This window comes from Cyprinus carpio, chromosome B22 (genome assembly GCF_018340385.1).
Source record: "Cyprinus carpio isolate SPL01 chromosome B22, ASM1834038v1, whole genome shotgun sequence".
Classification (NCBI taxonomy): domain Eukaryota; kingdom Metazoa; phylum Chordata; class Actinopteri; order Cypriniformes; family Cyprinidae; genus Cyprinus; species Cyprinus carpio.
In genome coordinates this window covers 19,697,649-19,720,756 of record NC_056618.1, presented here as the reverse complement: position 1 = coordinate 19,720,756, position 23,108 = coordinate 19,697,649, and the positions used below count along the sequence as shown (strand labels likewise).

The 23,108-nt window shown below is 36.0% G+C and overlaps 2 protein-coding genes and 1 pseudogene across 5 annotated transcripts in view; all 3 read left to right on the top strand.

Moving 5' to 3' along the window:
- The window catches only part of LOC109101956 (pro-neuregulin-2, membrane-bound isoform-like), a 37,842-nt gene extending 26,357 nt beyond the window's left edge, over window positions 1-11,485 (top strand). The window contains exons 6-11 of the mRNA XM_042748617.1: window positions 1,046-1,069; window positions 5,664-5,767; window positions 6,136-6,276; window positions 6,855-6,988; window positions 9,407-9,631; window positions 10,602-11,485. Of these exons, the coding sequence (XP_042604551.1) occupies window positions 1,046-1,069; window positions 5,664-5,767; window positions 6,136-6,276; window positions 6,855-6,988; window positions 9,407-9,631; window positions 10,602-11,244 (1,271 nt within the window). The 3' untranslated portion in view covers window positions 11,245-11,485. The remainder of the gene's footprint in view (window positions 1-1,045; window positions 1,070-5,663; window positions 5,768-6,135; window positions 6,277-6,854; window positions 6,989-9,406; window positions 9,632-10,601) is intronic.
- Window positions 1-23,108, top strand: part of LOC109082837 (glutamic acid-rich protein-like) — an 848,403-nt gene that overhangs the window by 526,294 nt on the left and 299,001 nt on the right. The gene's annotated exons all lie outside the window — the stretch shown is intronic.
- On the top strand, window positions 14,930-16,971 carry LOC109071950 (annotated as a pseudogene).

Genomic DNA, 23,108 nt, shown 5'->3' with positions numbered 1-23,108 from the left:
ATATATATATATATATATATATATATATATATCTATATATATATTTGTATGTGTGTGTGTGTGTGTGTGTGTGTATGTATATATATAAAATCTGTTCAGTGGTTATGCAGACAAAAGCAATATGGTCACACATATTTCTGCTTTCAAATCCTCCATAATAGCATCATAAGTGCATTACTGCAAGCGTAATTTCTGCTTATTTTGACTGTATGATGAGAACATTTTCACAGATGCTTTTGGTATATCTTAACTTGCACTGAACCTGGAATGCCATTTCTGTCAAGCTCTGGTTGTTAAGTAATATTGATGCTGTTGTTTTGTATGATCTTTAACAGCGTTCTGAGCCTGAGGCATGATGCATGACCCTTAACCTCTAACCTTTAACCTCTAGAATCGCTGCTTTCCGAACAGTGGTAGTTAACTAGAGGAGCCCTCAGTATTGCCAGTATCATGCATGCCATAGCTCAAGATGTGTTTATGCACATTTGAAGTGGAAGTTAAAAAACATACATGAAAGTGTAATATTGTGACTAAACAAAAGCCATCTGTTCGTCGTTTTGCAATAACTGTAAATCAGTAGATGTATGTCTACATTCATCTGTACTCGAGTCTTTTTTTGTTGTACATTGTTCTTTTCTGTTTAATGTTTTTTTTTTTTTCTTTTTCTTAACCTTAAACCAGAAATGAGGTCTAGTAAATATGGGCAGTAAGTGTGGCTGTCTATGTCTGCATGCATTTTTTGTATGCTTGCTTACATGCGATGAACAAGAAAGGTGTGTTGTTTGTTTGTTTGTTGGTATTTTTGTTGGTTTGGTTTCTGTCTTATGGGGAATATGGAGTTGGCCAGTGTGTGTCTGCATTGTCTGTCTGTTACTGGAACGTACAGCCACTCACCTCAATGTCTCAAACAAAACCAACCAAACAACACCACTGATTGCATTCTAGTGAACCGCCTCTATCTGAACAAGTGGACATTTTTACCTGAAACCTGTTTCCTTTTTCTTTTCTTTTTTTTTTTTACTATGTCAACTTTCTGCATTGGCAGAGCATCTTGGAATTGAAATCATGGGTATGAAGTTATTATTTGTTTGATTCTTTAGTTTTTAAGGTTCATGACATAATTTGATGACATAGTTTAAGCATACTCACACAAGGACTTGTCTTGTTCTATTTTCTCTGTCCTATATTTGAACAAGCAAATACATTCCCAGCTTCTGATTCACTTTTTCAGCTCTGACAAGCGACACTCATTTTTAGGAATATAAGAATGAAACACATCAGGCAGGTAGATCTATATTTATAGTATAAAACTTATATTTCCCATTCTGTAAACATATATAATTTGAATTCTATAATCATATACCAAGTTGTGATATTATTAGAAATTAGCAAATTCATGTAGCAATTCAAAATGTGCTTTTTATCAAAATACATAAAAGTGATAAACCATGCAAGGCGAGGCATGACAGTGATTTTACTACAGCCTCCCATGGCTTGTTGCTGTAATAAATTTTCAAATTCAAACACATTATTAACCTCTTAAGACCTGAGAAAAAGTTTTAGGAAAAAAATATTTTATCATGTTTTTACATAGTTTAGAGAATTAAAAATAATGTAAAAAAAAAAAAAAAGAAAATAAAAAAAAAAAAAAATGGCATTCTATTCATAAGTTACGCTATGTCCTCGTTAGAGGACATCGGGACTCAATTTCTTTAGAAAAATAAAAAGACATGGATGAACATGCATAGGCAAAACAAAACAAATTATTTTTTAAATCACCAATACATTTTTAGTTTTCAAGATTTACCAAACTTTGTATAAAGATGATTCTCAACTATGTTTAACCGAATGATTCGATATGCCATTTTTCTTTCTGCAAAATGTGTGTAAAATGGCCATCAACGAGTTTTCTCCCAAAATGCGTAATAAACATGCTTTTAGTCCCGGTGTCCTCATATGAGGACATGTATGAAATCAACGTCCTGTTTCGTAACAGAAAGTCAAATTTTGATTTAAAACCCAATAACATTTTCCTAAGATGTTGATTTATGACACACAATTAAAAAATTTGACAGATTTAAATGATAATTACAAATTATTATTATATTTCCATAAGAGTTTCACTAAATTAATTTCAGACATTTTTGAAGAGCAAGGAGAGGGAGTGGTCATAGTGAAACATCCAATCATTTAGTATATCTGAAAAGCCCTGAATGTGCTCTGTACAGGACATCCAGATTTAAAACTGTGGCATGTACAGTCTCAGAGAAATTCACAAAAATGTAATGTCCTCAAATGAGCCCACAGGGTCTTAAGAGGTTAACTTGTTAGAGAAATAAGATGTCTAGAATAGTTTGTAATTCTTCACACTGCAAAAAAATAAAAAAAATTAAATTAACCAGTGTGTTTGACATGTTTTCCAGTAAAATACTCAAACATAAATCAAAATAAATGTAAAAGAAAATACTTGAGAAGAAAAATTATGCATTGGATAATAAGGCCGCTTCTCTTTTTAGAGAATATATCTTGAACGAATTAACAATCATTTGTCTCATTGGACCATTACTATTTTTAATAGAAAAAAAAAATAATTGTATGAAATAATTTATATATATGTTGCATTTATTTGATCAAAAGTTAAAACACTTATATTGTGAAGTATTATTATTTATTAAAGTAACTTTTTTTTATTTGAATATATTTTAAAATGTAATTTATTCCTGTGTTTTCAGTATCATTACTCCATTCTACAGTGTCACATGATCCTTCAGAAATTATTTTATATGATGATTATCTGCTCGATTATTATTAATTGTCAATAACTGTTCATATAACTATCAATGATATGATAATATAAAAAAAAAATCAGGATTCTTTGAGGAAAAAAAAAGTTACAGAATTTATTTAAAATAGAATTATTGATATAATAATAATAAAAGCATTAGAGAGAATTAGGGAGCATATAAGAGAATTATTTTTTGTAATTTTTTTTTTTAAATTTTGTCATGTAATTGTGTCTCTTAAGTACATTTATCTTGTTTTAAGGATAAATAATTTTTTTGTAAGTTATTTTTTTTTTCCTGGAAAACAAAAACAAAATATACTGATTAAGAACCGAATTTTTGCAGTGCATTAAAAAAAACAAAAAACTTTCATTTGCATATACAACATGTGTCAGGGAGCCGAGTGAGGGGTAAAATGAGTGTTGCCCATCTCTTCTCCTCTCTTCCTGTCTGCACCACTAGAGTACATTAGCCTTTGGTCTGGGTACATCTCGCTCTCTGTTTTCTCTCTCTCTTTTTGTACTCTGATCTCTGTTTCCTGTAACAAGCATGCAATGCAATATCAGTGTCTGACTCAACCACCCCCCTCCCCTCCCCCCTGCGTTTCTCTTTTATTACACACTCATCCCCCCTACTGTTTGGCCCTCAATTCTCTTCTCTCCTTCCTCCCGTCCGTTTTTTCGTTCCCTCCCTTCATGTTCTGTATGCTTCCTCTGTTGCTGCCCACATTCAGCACTCCAGAGGATGTTTTGAATATTCTCATTTTCAAAAATCAGACCCAGATATAAAAATATGTGTTCAAGGCATCTGTATAGATGGTCTTCATAAAACCTGCTCATCAAAGCCTTGGTTTCCTGTTTGCCAAACCCCCTAATCAGTTTTAAAATCAACGTGAAATGGCATTAAACCTTTTTAATTTGAACTCAGAAATTTCAGAGTGAAACAAGAAATTAAATGTGAACTTGAAAAGATTTTTAATGAAATAATTAAAAATAAATATATTTATTTAAACACATTATGTGTTTGTTTGTGCGTGTGTGTGTGTGTGTGTGTGATTAAAAAAAAGTATGTTCAATAAAAAATATATATAAAAGGAAATTAAATGTGAACTTGAAAAGTTTTAATGAAATAATTTAATAATTATATATATATTGTATATAAACATTTGTTTTAATTCACAATAATACACACTGATGAATCATTCGCAATAAGACAGGGAATGTGCATTAAGAAAGTAAATGGGTTAGTTTTGATTTCATGTTGATTTTAAAACACATTTAGTTGTAATAATAAATATCTCAAAACTGCTTGTGAAGATTTAATCTGGTTTTATGAACAACCCTCTCCAAAGAGCTCTTATAATGCAGTTTGTCTTTTAACTCTATTTTACAGGCATGCTTTATGCAAGACTTATAAGCTCAGACTGCTCTGTCTTCAGACGTCACAGGATTTTTTATATAGAATAATGCATGTAATGGGCTTTAAGAGGGGCGGAGATTTCATTTTATAAACACTTCTAGCCAAAGAATTTGAGTTTCCAGTGTTGCACAGGATGGTTTCGGTCCTGAAGGTAGCCAAAAGTTCTCCCACTGTTTCAGCATAATGCGCTTTATGTGAAACCCTGGCAGACAGAGAAAGCACCACAGCTGTGCCCTTCCCATGCTGCCGAGCACCTGATATCAGCAAGCTGAAATGTGTTTTTAGAATGACCTCTTATGCACCCCAGTGCCCATTAAAAATAAAGTTTTTAGATTTAAAGAGAGAATTCACCCAAAAAATGACAATCCTGTCATCATTTAATCACCCTCAAGTCATTCTAAACATGTTTGATTTCTTTTTTATTTTTTTTCCTGTGGAACACAAAATGAGATGTTTGGCAGAATGTCCTATGGAAATAAATATATGATATATATTGCCCTGTATCAAGATATATGCTATGATATTAAGATTTCCATATTTGTTACCTATAAGGTGATACATAATTTTCACATCACAAACACTCTTTGGGTAGATGAGATATAAAATTAACGCATATATAATATCCCTTGGTGAAATTTGCATACATATGTTAATACTATTATATTATTATATGTATCAACCATATATGTCAACAGTACATTTTATTTATTAATGCAGATTTAAAACAACATATATTAATTTTTTAAAATGCATGTCTATCTTTTATATTTACTTATCATATTACAATATATGTCCTATATGTAAGTTTAATATATGTACATATGTTACATTTGCATATTGGGCTCCAAGCTGCTTTCTTCCATACAGTGGAAGTGAATGGGGACTGGGGCTGTCAAGTTCTAAAAAGGCCCAAAAAAAAGCACCATGAAAGCATCATAAAAGTCATTCATATGTCTTGAGCACTATTTTCCAAGTCTCCTGAAGTCAAAGATAAATTCAGATATTATTATTCACCGGAAAACTTGCTTGACAGCCCCAGGCTCCATTCATTTTCATTATATGGAATTTATAGCTTGGACTTTGAGCTTTAAACATCTCCTTTTTCATTCCACTGAAGAAGTTTGCAGCAACATGTGGGTTAGTAAATAATGACAGAATATTCATTTTTGGGTGTACTGTCGCTTTGACTAAGTAAATCTGCTTAGAAGTGATAAATATGACTGTTACTTTACATATAAATTTGACTATAACTATAATATGAAATGTAGACTGAAGTTAGAAAGTGTTTTAGGCTGAATGAGTTAGTTTCACATGGTTTAAAGGCTGCCACTAATGCAGTGGTTGTGTGTTTTGTATGTATGTGTGTGTTTGTGTTCAATGGTTGTCATGTACATGTGTGTTTGTCTCTGTGTGTGCGTCTGTGTATATGTGTGTGCTTGTCCATGGCTCTCGTTCATTCAGAGGCTGAGGAGCTATACCAAAAACGTGTGCTGACGATAACGGGCATCTGCGTGGCACTGCTGGTGGTTGGCATCGTGTGTGTAGTGGCATACTGCAAAAACCAAGTAAGCCCCAGGAACTCTAGTGATTGCCAGCAAGAACTGTGCACATTCACACATTAAATTAAAAACCATTCCAAAAAAAAAAAAAAAAACCTGCACCCTTTGGGTGGGATAAGCAAAGTTTGCTTTGTGAGACATTTATATCACTATATCATAGTTTGTGAGGTCAGTATAATTTTTTAAAATCAGATTAATAATTTTATTCAGCAAGGATGCATTACCCTATGAATCTGTACCCTAATCTATACCAAATCAAAGTAACTTTTGTATGTTTCACTATTGATCAGCAGGATCTGTAGATACTTGGTCATTTCCTTTTTTAAAAATATTAGAGTATTTGCTGTCATGGTATAAATCAGATCAGATTTCAGATTGGATCTTTCTTCAGGAAACAAAGGAAGAAGATGCATAACCACCTGCACCAGAACATGTGTGCGGAGCATCCGAACCGCATGCTGGCCAACGGACCCAACCATCCCGGCCCCGGCCCTGAGGAAATCCCCATGGTGGATGTGAGTTTGCCTGCCTCTCATTTCCTGTATGCTGATATATCTTTTGCATATTGAAATCAAACATTTTTGAAAACGCCCGCCAGGGTGAAGATTTTCAAAAACCCGGCGTTTTTGGCGTGTGATGTCAGAGCCAGCGATGTTATCTCCGCCTACTGGAAACTTTTTCAGGCTTCTGATTGGCCATCATGGCTTTACGGTTGAGATTAGATCACCACCTGTTGGTTTGGAATGGTCTTGACAGTGCATCATAGCATTCGTTTGCATTTTCATGTGGACGGAGATTTTTTTTTTTTTTTAAACGGAAGAAGGAAAAACTCTGTTTATAAAAAAAAAACGTGTGGACAAAAAGCTCTTAAAGTCCAGTGTTTCTGAATAGGGTTCACATTATGTGAACTGCAGTGTGGTTTCTTCTGAATGTTACTGCAGTTCAGATGTAAATTGCTAAGTTATTGATTACATATTTGTGATAAACTGTTTCCTGTGGTGCTCACATTGATGACTAAGAATTCTTCAAATGTATTCAGGTTAGGACACAAGTGTGAAAACGGCACAATCTCATGCTACTCTTTTTATTGCAGTATATATCTAAGAATGTCCCAGCAACGGAGCGAGTAGTACGACACGGAACAGAGACATCAGGCAATTTCTCGGGCAGCCGAATGTCATCACGATCCCACCATACCTCCACAGCTTCTCACGCTTCCAGTCACCGGTACTGACTCTTCCCTGACTGATTCATCAGTCAATATATCCATATATAGATCCTTGACATATATCATCTGTCCATCTGTCTGTTCATTCACTAACCCAACTAGCCAATGTTGCTTATATGCAGAGCTGGGTAGTAACGGATTACATGTAATCTGGATTACGTAATCAGATTCCAAATCTCAAGTACTTGTAATTAGAGTAAACTACTTTTTTAAAATACTCGTAATCAGACTACAGTTACTTTTTTATGGATTACATGATTACATATTATTTACACAATGGTAATAAGTTGTTCACAATTAATTGATTCTCCTAAATTTCCTTTTTTAACGTTTATATTTTTTCCTAATAAACCTGCCGCTTATATACGTTCGTGATTCTTCAAGTTTTTCCGGCGGAGAGGGGGAGGGATGTCAGAATCGCGCTCAGAAGAAATCTGCAAAAAGATAATGGAAAATAGCGGGTAAAGCAGCCTTTAATCACTGGATGTACAGACATGATTTCATTTTTAAAGAAAGTCACGGGAAAATGTCTCTGTTCAGTGTAAGATCTGCCTACCACGGATTAATTTGCTGTCCACGGAAATCTTTGACCTAGCAAAGTTATTGCTGGGATTTTCATTTCATTTTTCTTCATTGCTACTGCCTTATGCACTTCAAGGCCCCATCCACACGGAGACGCGTTTCACTGTATACGCATACATTTTGTATCGTATAGTTGTTTCGTCCACACAGATCCGGCGTTTTGGGAGAGTGAAACCGATATTTTTTAAACTGGGTCCCAGAGTGGATAAATTCGAAAATGCCGCATTTGCGTTTTCATGTGGACCACAAATCCGTATATTTTCTGAAACGATGACGTCATCAGCCCACGTCTCGCCCCTAGTCAAACACCGCTACGTCACGTAACAGCAACAAAAACATTAACAAACACTGAACGATTGTCTTTTTTTTAACTAACATTAACACAAATTAATAAATGTATTGTTCCATGTTCGTTTGTATACCGAGCGCAAGGTTTATGCGCATAGTCCATGTTTTCTCCGTTCTTAATGTGTCTCTACGGCAGAATTACAGCGCCACATGCTGGTCTGGCATGTGTACTACATCGTTTTGTGTCTTTCCTCATTGTTACTATGCACTTAAAATGTTTTGAGATGGATAGAAATGTCATTTCTGTGTGAATTTAGTCTTTTTCAGAATTCATGTTTGCAATGTAGCTATTGTTTGATGTTTTTCATTGATACAGTCATATACACTTGTAGTGTTTTTTTTTTATTTTTATTTTTTTTTATTTTATATTTGACCTAGCAGGGATATTGCTGTTAATTTAATGTTTTTCAATATTGTTTTTTGTAATGTAGCTGTTTTTCTAAATTTAACTTAATTCTAAGTAAATATGCTTTAAAATCACAAGATGTGATTTTGTTTTATTCAGTGTTACTAGCAAACACTAACAGCAAGGTACATTAGTGTTAGTATTTTTTTAAGTATTAACTTTCCATACACTGCACTTGAAAAAGAAGCTATTGTGGCTCTTGTTGGTGAATTAAATATATTTTTTTGGAATATATATATATTTTTTTATCTGTCAAAATAGCACAAGATTAGGCTAATTCATTATATGTGATATCAAATAAGGGTTAGCACAAATGTAATCTAAATGTAATCCAAAAGTAATCAGATTACGTTACCAAAAATGTGTAATCTAAGAGATTATATTACTGACTACAAATTTTGTCATGTAATCTGTAATCAGTAACTGATTACAATTCATAAGTAATCTACCCAGCTCTGCTTATATGTATATATATATATATATATATATATATATATATATATATATATATATATATATATATATATATATATGTATATGTATATATGTATGTATGTGTGCATGTGTACATACATATACAGTAGTCAACATCTGAAGTGGATCAAAACCTTTCATCAGATTTCCTAAAACCAAAACAATACCCGTTCTTGTGTCTTAGGACAACTTTAATGAGCTTCTTTGATCCTCTTCAAATGTTGACTACTGTATATACACAGTATGTATATGTATATATAATGTGTGAGGTTGTTTTTTAATGGCTGCATTTATTTGTTCAAAAATACAGCAAAGGTAGTAATATTGTGAAATACTATTACAGTTTAACATAACTGTTTTCTTTTTTAAATATATTTTAAAATGTAATTTAGTCCTGTGATGGCAAAGCTGAATTTTCAGTATTCTCCAGTCTTTAGTGTCACATGATCCTTCAGAAATCAATCTAATATGCCTGTCAGAAACACACACACACACAGATATATATATATATATATATATATATATATATATATATATATATATATATATCCCCTGCATATGTTTCTCACATTTTTATACTTCCCTTCGTGTTGTTCCCGCCTCTCAGGCACGAAGAGCGCACATGGAGTATGGAGCGGACGGACAGCATGCACTCTGACTGTCAGTCGGGGGCGCTCTCCTCCTCCGTTGGCACCAGTAAATGCAGCAGCCCGGCGTGTATGGAGGCTCGTGCCCGCCGTGCAGCATACTGTGGTTATCCTGACGCTACACAGTGCCCCCTAAAGTACGGAGACTCTTACGATTCCCTGCGGGACTCACCTCACAGTGACAGGTGAGTGACAAAGGAAACAACAGCATAAGAAGAGTTCACCTTCACACAAAAAAAAAAGACACTGTGTTTTTTTTGTTGTCAAATGTAAGCATGCTGATCGGCTTGTTGGTTAAATAAATTTGTAAGCTTTATTTTATCAGGAATTTGATATTTGGTGGAGATTGTAATTTCATTTTTGTGGGAAAATGTTTACTTAAATGCTTTGCATTAAAAAAGAATGCATTATTTGTTACTTTATTACTGTTTTCTAGGATTTTTTTTTATTTAGTGTAATTTATGTATTTAGATTTAATGTCATTATAATTGGTTGATTCATCATAAATCATTGATTCAAAAGCCCTATTTTTTTGTTCCCCAGAAATATTGCTCTTAATGCACTAATATTTATATAAATTATATTATTGCAGTAGACATACGCTACCGATCAAAATTTTTACATTCAAAAAGCATGAATTAAAATAAATAATACTTTTATTCAGCAAGGATGAATTCAATTGATCAAAAATGACAGTAAATACATTTGTAAGATTTCTATTTAAAATAAATGTTGTTATTTTGAACATTATTCATCAAAGAATCCTGAAAAGCACTAAGCAGCACAACTTTTTTCAACATTGATAATAAGAAATAAAAAAATATTTCTGTTTCAAATAAATGCTATTGTTTCAAAATATCATTAAAAAAAAAAAACACAAAAATCAATAAAACATTAATTATCAGAAATGTTTCTTGCGCAGTAAATCAGCATATTAGAATGATTTCTGAAGGATCAGGTGACACTGAAGACTAGAGTAATGGTGCAGAAATATTCAGCACAGGAATAAAATACATTTTTAAGTATATTCAAATAGAAAACTGTTATTTTAAATTGTAATAATATTTCACAATATTACTGATTTTACTGGAATAATTTTGATGCTTTGATTAAAATGTCCCGCCTCTCACCCCATGTTTTTCTGCATCTTCGCAGGTATGTGTCTGCTCTGACCACGCCTGCGCGTCTATCTCCAGTGGACTTTCACTCCTCACTGCCCCCGCAGGTGCCTACCTTTCAGATCACCACGCCCAACGCCAGCCACGCCCTCTCCCTGCCGCCCGCTGCGTCGGCCATCGCCATGGCGGCCTACTCACCCGACGATGACCAGCCCCTCCTGCACCACTACCGCCGATCCCTTCGGCCATATTACGCGGCGGAAAGCACGGGCTCCCTCCCTTCCAGCCCGTACCGCTTTGTGGATGATGAGGATTATGAGACCACACAGGAGTACATGTCATCCCGAGAGCAGCCGAAGAAGAGCAGCAGCGGCCGCCGTTGGCGCAGGAGGTCGCGGGTCAACGGCCACGTGTCGCAGCATACGCCGGGCCCCAGGAACTACAGCTCTCAAAGCTGCCTGTCGGACAGCGATTGGGAGGACGATGAGGTTGGCGACCTCGGCCACGGCGAGAGTACGCCGTTTCTCAGTATGCAGATGAATGCCACCGAACCGTCCACCATCTACCGACCCAACGACACACGGACTTTCAGCAACACGGGACGCTCGGGCTCCCGTGGCAACGTGCAGGCCAACAAACTGTCGCAGTCGCGGTCCAGACCGGACAATGCACCCCTTTAAAAAAAGAACGATAAGAGCAAGGACGAGCAAACTTGCGTAGGCGCGAAAACAAATGAAATGCTATAGACCTGCACCTATGAGAAATATTTTTTATTTTATATAACAGACAGATATTCTAAACAAATGAAATATTTATTTTCATTTCAGCAAAAATTGTCTACTAGCTAGCAGCAAAGACTTTTTTATAGGGGGAAAACTATTTATATGTAATTCCTTATTTTGATTTACAGCGTTACGAAGAAGAATTTTACGTGCCAATTTTTTCACAAGTTAGAAATAGAATAATATTGTGGTGCCTTTTGCTGTTTGCCGACGAGGGAGAGGTTCAGTTGAATTTTTGTAGCCTTTCTTAAAAAACAGACTCTTGGGTTTTATAGACATGTTTTCCTGTTTTTTTTTATTTTCCTTTTCTTCGTTAGTTTCATTTCTTCAGGATCTCCCCATTTGAACTGTGATATTATTCAGACACCATGCAATATCGAATCACTTCTGTGTAAGGTGTTTGTTTACATGACTAGGATTCACGCGCACAAATGATCGACGTTAAATCGCATCGGATGCCGATTCGTTCAAGCATCCGAGGGCCGTTTGCGTTCGACTTTAGTTTCTACGTTCTACGTTTTCTTTTCTCTCAACTGGTTGTTGCATATTGTTTCCATGGAACAGAGGTACGCAGGAGTTCACAGGGCATGACGCTGGGTTGCGGTATCGGCCCTGGTGTTCAGGGTTTTCAAAACGGGTGGTCTGTGTGTCCAATGAATGTGTTTACACTTCTGTCCGTGTGAGTGAGAGTATCATTGAACCTCAGTGTATACGTACGTGTCTTTGTGTACGCAGTTTCGGTGCGTGAAACGCATTTTGTTCGCGTTGTGTTCGTCTTCAGGTTAACGTTTCGAGCGTGTGTGCGTGTTGTGAGTTTCGACGTGCGCCTGTGTGTGTATACGTATGCTTGTACTCTTTTTAGGATGTTGGCTTTGTCGAAAGGGAGCTCTATTACGTCATCAGGTTAACGCTAAATAGTTAAACCAGACCCCTAGTGGTGACTCGAGCTCATTGCACTGTAACCTTCCTTCCTTCCTTCCTTGTGTAGTCATTGGCCTGCGGAGGAACCAATCCAGCCTGAATCTAGCCTACACGGACTTACATCTCTCTCCCACACCTTTCCATTCCTATGCCAGCAGCTTTAAGCCGCACTGTGTCTCAGGACTTTTCATTGAAAACTGCATTGTCCATTAAAACAGATCCATTACTGCCCGTCGTGTCTGCATCATGCTGGGAAGACGATGAAGAACGATACGACCAGATGTTTGTCTGCAAAATGCTTCATGTTTTGTTGGTTTTCCTTCATTTTTTTTTTTTGGTTTCTTTTCAGTGGGGTCATTCCAAGTCCGCGCTCTTTCTTTTTGACACATCTGCATACAAGTTGGAGACTTGCTTGAAGCAATGCGTGTTCGGCTACTAGACGTGCTCCTTTAGGTGGATTATGAAGTGTTAACCCCTACTTCCAGAGCCCAGCAACCTACAACTACATTTGAAAAGATAAAACCCTCCACCCGCACACTAACACATGCAAATGCACACACTTACACAAACACAGACACACATGCTCAAGATTCATTCTGTGCGCACACAGTCGTTTAGAGCACCGCTCGTCTTGCCGATTGATTTTCTTCCTGTCTTTCTCTCTGTTTCTTCTGTTCTTCCTCTCTGCCTGTGAAGGCTCCCTCCCTCTGCATGTTCTAGTGGTTCAGATAGATGGGTGCATGGTAACCGCAGCAACTGAGTCGTGTTCACACGGTGAAAGTGTAGTTTTCATTTAACATTCAGCAATAAATCCCCTTTTTCATGTTCATTCTTGACTTGGAATATGCTAGAAATTTTTGCAAGTTTTCTCAAAAAATAGTACTTGTAAAAAAAATAAAATAAAATCAAACCACTTGTTCATATGGAAAAAATAAATCTTTATTCCTACCATTTCATAAAAATGAATTCATCAGAATGTATGTCTGTTTCTCGGCATGATATATATGTCTTTATAATAAGAAAATGTTTTCAGGGGAACAGCAGTTTATTCTTTCCTTGACAAAACTTTGACAGAGTTGTATCAAGGATGCAGCCAAGTTTTCAATTTAGTGGGGACTGGAGGTAAAAACTTGACAAATGGAAACTTAAAAATGTTGATCAGCAACAAATTTTAATATTAGACAGTATATGTCCTCCTCTGTCTCTATGGTGGTTAAAGGTCTGGATAATATCTTGAGAAATCACTTTTTTTCCTTGATTTTTAGAGATAAAAGTGCTTGGAAAGTACTGTGAAGTCCTCAATCCATAAAATGCCTTTATTGAAACTAATTTGCAAAAAAAATGTTTGACATCAGATGAATGCACTGAAGACATGCAAAGAGTGCACTTACATAAAGTTATGGGTAATAAGCAAGTGTAACACTTTACAATAAGGTCACATTAGGTAAACATAAGTGCATTAACTAAAATTAACTATCAATGAGCAATACATTTGTTACAGTATTTTATTAATATATTAAAACGTTCATTAACTTTATTGTTAAATTTACCTCACTTCCATTAAATAACGTTAAAAGATGCAACTTTTGATTTTAAAAATGTATTGGTAAATGTTGAAATTAACATTAAATAAGATTAATAAATGTTTTAGAATGATTTTCATTGTTAGTTCATGTTAACTAATGCAGTTAACTAGTCGTTAACTAGTGGTAAAAATTGTTGGGCAACATTTTCAAACATATAGAAGGTATAATCTTTTGCTTAAAATAATAGCACAATTTTTTAATGTAAAACAAAGATTATTGAAGCACATTTTACAAGAAAGCACTACTTTCTACTTCAGATTCTAATTCAATTTTACTTGCTCTTTTATTGTAACTAGTTGTGAAATTTTCTTAGCAATTTCTGAATGAAAATTCTTTTTTTTTTTCAGTGCAACTTTCAGTAGTAAGATTACTGCTTAGATGTTAAAAACCATATAATGACGCAAGAGAGAAACACAAAGTTCTGTTACTCCTACTTAACCAGCTCGACCTGTCTGACCAATACTCTGTCAAGGATTGGTTCTTCTAGAGTTGATAGAATCTTCAAAACTGCTTGGTATGGAGCACATTTATTCAACAAGCAGCCTGAAGACAATAAGTTTGCAGGCGAGCTGCCTGGGGAGAAGATGAGAGCGTTTTAAACAGAAGATCTGGTGAGCTCATATTAATATCATCATCACAATGATGAATTACTTGCTTATAATCTATTCTAGATTCTAATCAGTGATGCAGATATTGCTTTGTAATGCAGAAATCACCTGATCCTACTTCCTGAAGGGGGTAACGTTATCTGTAGGGCTTTCAACTGGCAATGCAGTACATTGACAACTCACCATACTTGTCAAAACAAGTCTAAGTGAATGAAACCCACAAAATACAAAAAAGAATGTGTGTTTATGTATAGGCTACTGATAATAAATTAGGACAACAGGGCTTGGTATCACAAAGTGGAGGTTGTTATATACCTCAAAAATATTCTTAGGTCAAAAGATAGATATTTTTATTTTATTATTTATTTAAAAAATGTAAATTACCTTTTTAAATTATGCTTTTTATATTATTACCTTTATTTAACCAGGAAAAGGACACACTGAGATTAAATAATCTATACAGATTATCTATACAATATTCACTAGAGTAAAAATGTGTGACAGCTAACCCGATCTCCTCTCTATTACGTCATCTTCATCGCAAATGCGAATCGTGGGCGGGGCCTCAAGCGCTCACACCTGAATTTCACAACCGAGGCGTCTTTAAGCGCTCCACAGTGCACGAGCGACAGGGGAAATCGAGTTTACTTTGTCTTTTAGCTTCCGCATACATTATGGGAATTATGATGTGAATGACGCGAAATTCATCATAAACTACATCACCAGGAAAGCGTGGTAAGTTTAAAGCGATTTTAACTAGTTTAGTAATAGCAGTTTTCTTTTCATTTCGTTGTTTGGAACAATAAAATAAATCACAAAGAGAGAAAAAATAATCATCTAAACACTTATTATCAGGTACTCAACGTTTTAGAGTTGCACAAGTGAGGAACTGTAGTCTCAGTTTACTAGTTGTTTGGTTAAAGTTTTTAATGAAAAGTTTTTGTTTTAATTATTTAATTACAAAAATAATATTCCCTTACAAAAACGTATAATTCCATTTAAGTGGTTACTAGGATTTTTGTTGATGTCTGTATAATCTGCAATGCCTTTGATTGACATAGAGAAAAAACATATTTAAGAAAAATATTGATCTGTTTAACATTCTTAATCTTTCTTTCCTCAGATAATGGCTTCATGTCTGTGTCGATACCGCCAGCGGATCTTGTTCTTCTGTTCGCCGTGCATATTGCTGCTCCCAGTCTACATATATGTCTCAATTTCTTTGTGCTATGTCATGAAACATGGGCCACCTGGTGCACATGTTGTTCATTCTGTGCTGCCGGACACGTTTTACTGCCAGCGGTCTCAAACACTCCAGAGATCTGGCTCCTCATCCTGCGAAATCCTTCTGGAGAAGCGAGCTAGATAGTAGCGCTCTGTGGAAACAACATCCAGTTCGAGAACGGATCTCCAGTATAACCCCATCCTAAGCCTCACCTGGCTGCAAATGCATCCAGTGTTTTCTTACAACACTGGGGTTGGATGTTCTCCAAATTATGGAGATTAACAATATAATGCATGATTATACCAATCGACCAAACCAGATGAAGAATTTTGTGACAACCATGCACTGTCGAGACTATCCGCTGCTCATAGATCCTTTAGATGTTTGTGATCCTCAAGCAAAGAGAAATGGCCACTTATATTGCTCATGGCCATCAAAACTCAGACTGCAAAAACTTTGATAACAGGAAAGCCATACGAGAAACTTGGGGCCGTTCAGGAAAACATAAAAACCAGAAGTGGAAATCAAAGGCTCGTTCGCAGGGTCTTCCTTCTGGGGAAGTCCGAAGACTTGCATATTGAAGAGAAATTGCATTTAGAGAGTGAAAAATATATGGTGATATCATCCAGTGGGGACTTTTATCGACACCTTCTTCAACCTCACCTTGAAGGATGTGCTGTTCTGGGACTGGTTCTCAAGGCGTTGCCCACATGCCCATTTCATTTTTTAAGGGTGACGATGATGTATTTGTGAGGACACCTGCTGTCCTAGACTATGTGCTGGCTGAAGCGGCAAACAGAAGTGCTTCTCAAATGGATCCAGGCAGGCAAATAAAATTGCAGCACTTTGTTTGTGGGGGCCGTGAATCCGACAATTGCTGGCCACCTAACGCGCTAGACACTGGGACCAAGTACCTACATTCCGGAAGGTTTTTATGAAGGGCTGTACCCAACATAACCCTGGTGGAGCAGGGGTGCTTTACTCTGGTTCTCTGGCACATAGGCTTTTTGGAGGTAGTCACCGAGGGTTCCTTCTGTTCCCCATTTTGAATAACTTCTACCTGGGTATGTGGTTTCAGAGCTGGGAGTTTACCGCTAGTTTTCCCTCACCCTGCCTTACCTCACGCTTATGACTTCCCCAAGTCATGAGGCCACGGAGCCCTGTGCGACTCACACCATGCTGCTGGTGCCCAAGCGAAGCCCAGTGAGATGTTCCAACTTTGGACTGAAAACATCGACACCCAGCCCCTGAATGCAGAAATGCAATGCTGAGAGTCCCAACCTAGACTTGACTGAAAGCACACACTGATCTTTTTTTTGTTTGTAAAAGCTCTGTTCTCATTTTTTACTGAACACTTGGCAACTTGTTATGCATTGCGAGGTAGATTGTGTAAATTTTAGTGTGGATATTGGTTTTTTTTTACTTTTACATTTTGCCGCAATAGCTGGCGAAAGTTTTATAAAGGGGTTCTTTCTGCAGGTGTTATGAGGGGTAATTCAAGACCTTTTAAATACCTGTTTAGACAAGTAAAGTACAGAAAATCTTAAAAGGAATTTTTGAAAATGTCATATGGTTTCACAAAATCCAAATGTCCTAGGGAAGCACGCAGTGAGTTGTATTTGACCATGACATATCTTGTAACTGGATTGTTTTTTTTTTTTTTTCAACAGATCTATACATCTGCTCCCAAAAAACTAGAGTATTTCAATAGTCATAACTTTTATTGTTTCCTGTGAAAAATAGTGACGTTCGTCAGTGTTGTTTCAGTATAAATGTCCTAAAAAATCTAAATCTCGTTCTACAATTCTTGTTTAAGCATTAAATCACACATAATTTTGTTAGATTTGTCAGAAAAAAAAACGACTTCATAGCTTCATTTTACATCGAAAGTAGTAGAAGAATCTTGATTTAAGTATGTTTTAATTGATATATTTGCATCGTAAAAAAAAAAAAAAAAAAAAAGACAACCACTGAAAAAGATAATCATTTTTTTAGGTGAATGCAACATTCAATGCCAAAACTTTAAGATTTTAAGACGTTGTTTCAATTTTATGCATGTTTAAGGCTTCTAAGTTGTGGAAGGGTGAATTAAGTATTTGTAAGACCCACAGAAACCCTGATAAAGGAAAAATGAAAAAAAAGAATAAATAAATATAATTCATCCGACTGTCTAATGACAGTTATTCCTGACTTTAATGTGTTACTGTATAAATGATTTGTAAATTAGCTCAAACCTGTGAAAAACGTCAAGTGTACAAACAAAGTTTATTACACATCGTATTTACAAGAATTATAACTATACAATGTTTCTTTAATGAAACAACAAATGAGTTTAGAGGATTTGAAACAAATTAAACTTAGGCAGGAAACTGTTCTGAAAGCCCATCACAGAGAAAAATCATCAATGCCATAAATAGCTCAGTCTCAGGCACCAGTACAGTTTGTCCAGATTGTTAAGCCCAATTAAGGTTCATATAAAACTTGTTGGTCCATGCTGTGGTGGAAGCATCTTCCAGTACTCATGCAAGTTTTTAATGCTCGTCCTTCACCGTCCATCGTCCTCTTCTTTGTCACCGTAGTTACTGTCATCCCACCTCATTCCATCTCTTCATCACTTTCACTGTTTATAGAACAGATGGCACGATTGGTGTTTACAAAAAAGAGCGCTGTCGTCAATCATCAGAGTCGCTGTCACCCCCCTTTCCTCCTTTCCGTTTTGTCTTTCACTTCTTCTCTTGCGGTTTTTCACCGTTTCTCTCACTGGACGCGCATCCCGCCTGGAATCCTTCCTGTCTGTGTGAAGTGTAAAACACTCGCTGTTAGTAACTAAACACATTTCAGCTTTGTTTTTCCTGAACACATGATAACAGGGATGTTTATTAATATAAGACCTTCAAAAGATGTGCTTAATTTCTGCTAATTCTATCTATGCATGCTTATATTATTCAGTTGCATTTTTATAATTGTAACATATTTTTTTCTTCCACTTGCTCAAAACTGCCCTGGCTACAAACATATTTTATGTTCTTATCTTTATTGTTGAGTAATACATATCACTGTTTGTATTATTATTATTATTATGATTAGACCATCAATGTTTGGCTTCAAATACTTTTGAAAATATCTTCTTTCGTGTTTCCAAAAGAAGAAAAAAAAAAAAAAAAAAAAAAAGACAACCACTGAAAAAGATAATTTTTTTTAGGTGAATGCAACATTCAATGCCAAAACTTTAAGATTTTAAGACTTTGTTTCAATTTATGAACTTTTTAAGGCTTCTATTTGTGGAAGGGTGAATGAAGTCTTTTTAAGACCCACAGAAACCCCTGATAAAGAAAAAATGAAAAAAATAATGACAATAATTTATGCCACCATCTAGAATGATTTTACCCCACTTTAATGTGTTACTGTAAATGAGTGTTAAATTAGCTCAAACTTCCAGCACGTCAAGTGTACAAAACAAGTTTATCTTACAACATCGTATTTACGAAGAATTACAAACGGTATACAAGGTTTCTGTTAATGAAACAAAATGAGTTAGAGGATTGAAAGAGAAACAAATTAAACTTAGGGCAGAAGGAAGAAGACATCTGAAAGCGATCACCGGAGAGGAAAACATTCAAGCGCACTCATAGCTCAAGTTCTCAGGCACTCACGTACATGTTTGTCCAGGATTCTGTTAAGCCAAAATTAAGACGGGGCATATAAAACTTGTGGGTATGCTGTGGTGGGGAAGAGCATCTTCCAGTATCATGCAGTTTTTTAATGCTCTTCCCTTCACCATCATCTTCCCGTCTTCTTTGTCGCTCATTATGCTGTCACATCCTTCCTCATCAGAGCTCTCTTCCTCCCTCATGCTCACTTTCACTGGAATAGAGAACAGTGGCCCGCGATTAGTGTTTAGACCAAAAAAATGATCGCTGTAGTATCCTCAGGAATCGAGCTGTCACCGCCTCTCCCTCCTCCGTTTTTCTTTCTTTCACTTTGTCTCTTTCTCGGTTGTTTCAAAGTTTCTGAACCCACTGGAGAATCATGCGCAGCAGATACTACCTGGAATCTTTTCCTGGAATCGTCTTCTGGCCTGTGTGGAAGTGTTTTAAATGCTAAGTGTTTACTAAAACAACATTTCAGCTTTGTTTTCTCCTGGAAAACATGATTACAGGGTGATTTTAATTTTAAATAAGCCACCTTCAAAAAATGACCTTAATTTCTGCTCTAGTTCTATCTGATGCATGCATGGATATAGTTATCAGTTGCATTTTGAGTAAATTTAAATATATATGTTGGTCCCACCCGGTTTCTCATAAAGAGATGCCAATTGGATACAACCTATTTTATGATTAATTATCTTTTATTGTTGAGTAATACATATATCACTTCTTTTATTATTATTTAAGTGTATTATTATTATTATTATTAGATAACATCAACTGTAGCGCTTGCACAATACTTTTGTACAATATACTTCTTTCTGTTCAAACGGAAGTGAAAAACGAAAGAAATCATGTTGGTGGTTGAAGCTTTTTGGAACAAATCGATTGAGGGTTGGGTCTCAGGAGCGGCATACTCAATTCAAATTTTTAAAAAGAATTTCTGCGACTTGAACTTAAAGGCAAGCGCGGGTACCCTGGCATATACTTACCAGATTCCAAAGCTTTTCCTCGTGGTACTGAATAAGGTACCTGCACACTAAGAGGCCCGGGTGGTATGAAGACTTATTTGGCTCCTTTCACCTCCCCAACTTCTTTAAGATTGGGATAAACCCAAGGATGAACCGGTCGCCAATAACAAAAATACAAGACAATTGAAAAAACATTTTAGTGTCGCTTAAGAACAGATATCCTCATTATATATCATTGAAAGGTCAACCAACAAACAAACCACATCACCTAGTTTGATCCAGATGTTCTAAGTGAATTGAATTTAGTAGGCCATACAGATTCAGGAAGCGCTCGCCGCGATGCCAGTCAAGGCCGTGCATGCAAGCATTACCATTACTTCCTACAGACCTGGTGATGTGAAGGACAGACTTAGAATGATTAGTAGCATGGTATAATGTGAAAACTGAGTTCCTCCTCACACTTACAGATCCCTCAAAAATCTGGTGAATACACCCCTCATGGATGTGCTGGTCTTCGGTGGTGGTATGACACAGTCCCTCCAGGAAACTCTTTGACTACGTGCTTGCGTTTGGTGGCCTTTGAGCATATGGTGGATATAAAACTCTAAGTGATTCTGTTCACCTGAATACCAAAGAGAAAGAAAAAATAGTGTGGTTTGCAGGTCAAGAGATGGGAAGCATGTGGACTGGCAAAGAATAAAAAGGCCTAACACAGCCATACACAAAGTGCTAAGCGATTAAGGCTTTGAAATGCCATATGACAATCATAACACCAGCAACAAACCTGACCATAGGCGGCACCCTCGCTGTGAACACGACCCATAATCTGGAACACCGTGGCCGGTATATCCATTGATCATTATAAATCCTATAATGTAGTTATTCAAATAAGCAAGAGTCAATTGCATGGCTGTGATTTACGTTACTGTACTGTTTACGATTTTTATACGCAGGCATATGAAAACATGTGGCCTTCTTGCTGTGTGGGTCCTTGACGAATGAACACCTTCGATTGTCTAAATTTATTTTAAATTGTAAAAGCCGCACGTTTTTCACAGTCACCTACCTAGAAACCGTTAGAAACTGTTGTTTACCCTCGTTTTATCTCCTAATAGCATCCGACAGGGTGAACTTCGGCGTTTACTGGCGTTGCTGTTCCTCGCGAAGTGTGAACTCGTGAAGCGACCTATAAACGCGAGAGATTGCAGCCTTGTGATTTTGATGCATACAAGGATAAGCAAGCCTCCAGGATACACAGCTTGAGGGTAGAGGCGATTTGTGCTACACGACCTGGTAAAATGTATATAAAGGATGTTGATGTTTTAACCAGTAGAATTTATTTAATTAACTCAATACATAAATACATATAATAATAATAATAAGAATAAAATAATATAATACAGGAGATATGTCACCGAGTCATACGTTTATGTTTTGAAATGTAATTCACGGTTCACATTTTAAACATCCACAGCGGCAAGGCTGATTAAAAAACACTTTTAAATATCATGATGGAGAACTAGATAGACTTTAAAATAAAGCTAAACGAGGGTTGCAAATTTTCATTTGGATGCAGTGAACGGTCCTCTTAAAGATGTGGAGATTAAAACTCCTCCGTCACAAAGCGAGGGGATCTGCCAATAATTTGGAGTTCAAACACAAGAGGAGAGAGTTTGAGAAAGGTGTGTATTTTGCTGTTGTTTATAGTATTTCACCCCTTTCATCTCTCAATCTGTTTTGCTGATTTTGCATACGTTTGTAATGTATTAATGTAGGCAAAATAATATATTTTTTTACGTATTCATCTACTCGTAGCTCTTAGACAGGCCCGGAGAGACAAACAGCTGATCAGTAAGAGACTCCTGCAGAGTGTGGATGTGGAAGAAGAGGAGGAGGAAGACCCCGTGGAGCCTGGCTCCACCCCTCTGTCACCTGAACAGGTCTGACTCCAGAGAGAAGTGCTCAGGGGCCAGTCGCATTAACTTAGCCTCTATTTAAGACTGTGTCTTAAGATTTTGACCAACTAGCAGTTAGCAAAGTGTAATCAGTATTAGTTTTTTGGATTCACCTAAGTTAGATTTAATGTAACTGAATTTATATATTATATATAGATATAATATATATAGAAATATATTATAATATATAGTATTATATATTATATTGCCATTCTTAAAGAAAATTGGATAACTAACTTGTAAGACAAGTCTACATCTTTTATGCAGCCACCCCTAGGTTTATTTCTGTACTGTTTACTGGATGTATGGGGAAAGGAATTTATCTCATTTCAGCTAAAATTACAAATATTGCATTCATATGTCATTAGGAAGCATGTGTGGTGGTATGTATATAATCAGGTCAGAACTCCAGAGCAGCTACGTGAGATGGAGTAAGCTCTGGGGGAGAGGAGAAAGCCAGCCGTCTTGCATATTACCCCCCGAAAAGCACTAAGAAACCCAGAGAGTCAAGATCACTTTCATTAAGTAGGACTTGTATATTATTTGCTGCGGCTTCATCGTCGGTTCATACATCTTTTTTCTCATTTGTTTTTAAATAATATATATAATATATAATATAGATATATATATAAATTAAATGAGTTTTCATTTATTGTACTTTTTATATTATTTTTTTAGTTTCTAATCATCTTTTATGATTATTTTATGATTTTTTTTTACGATCCTTTATGTTTTAAAGCACTTTGAAGTAGCGATTGGGTATATGAAATGTGCTATATAAATAAAAAGTGGCACTGTGTTATTTTTAGGAAGAAGCAGTTGAACAAAATATATTTTATTGTGTAAGGG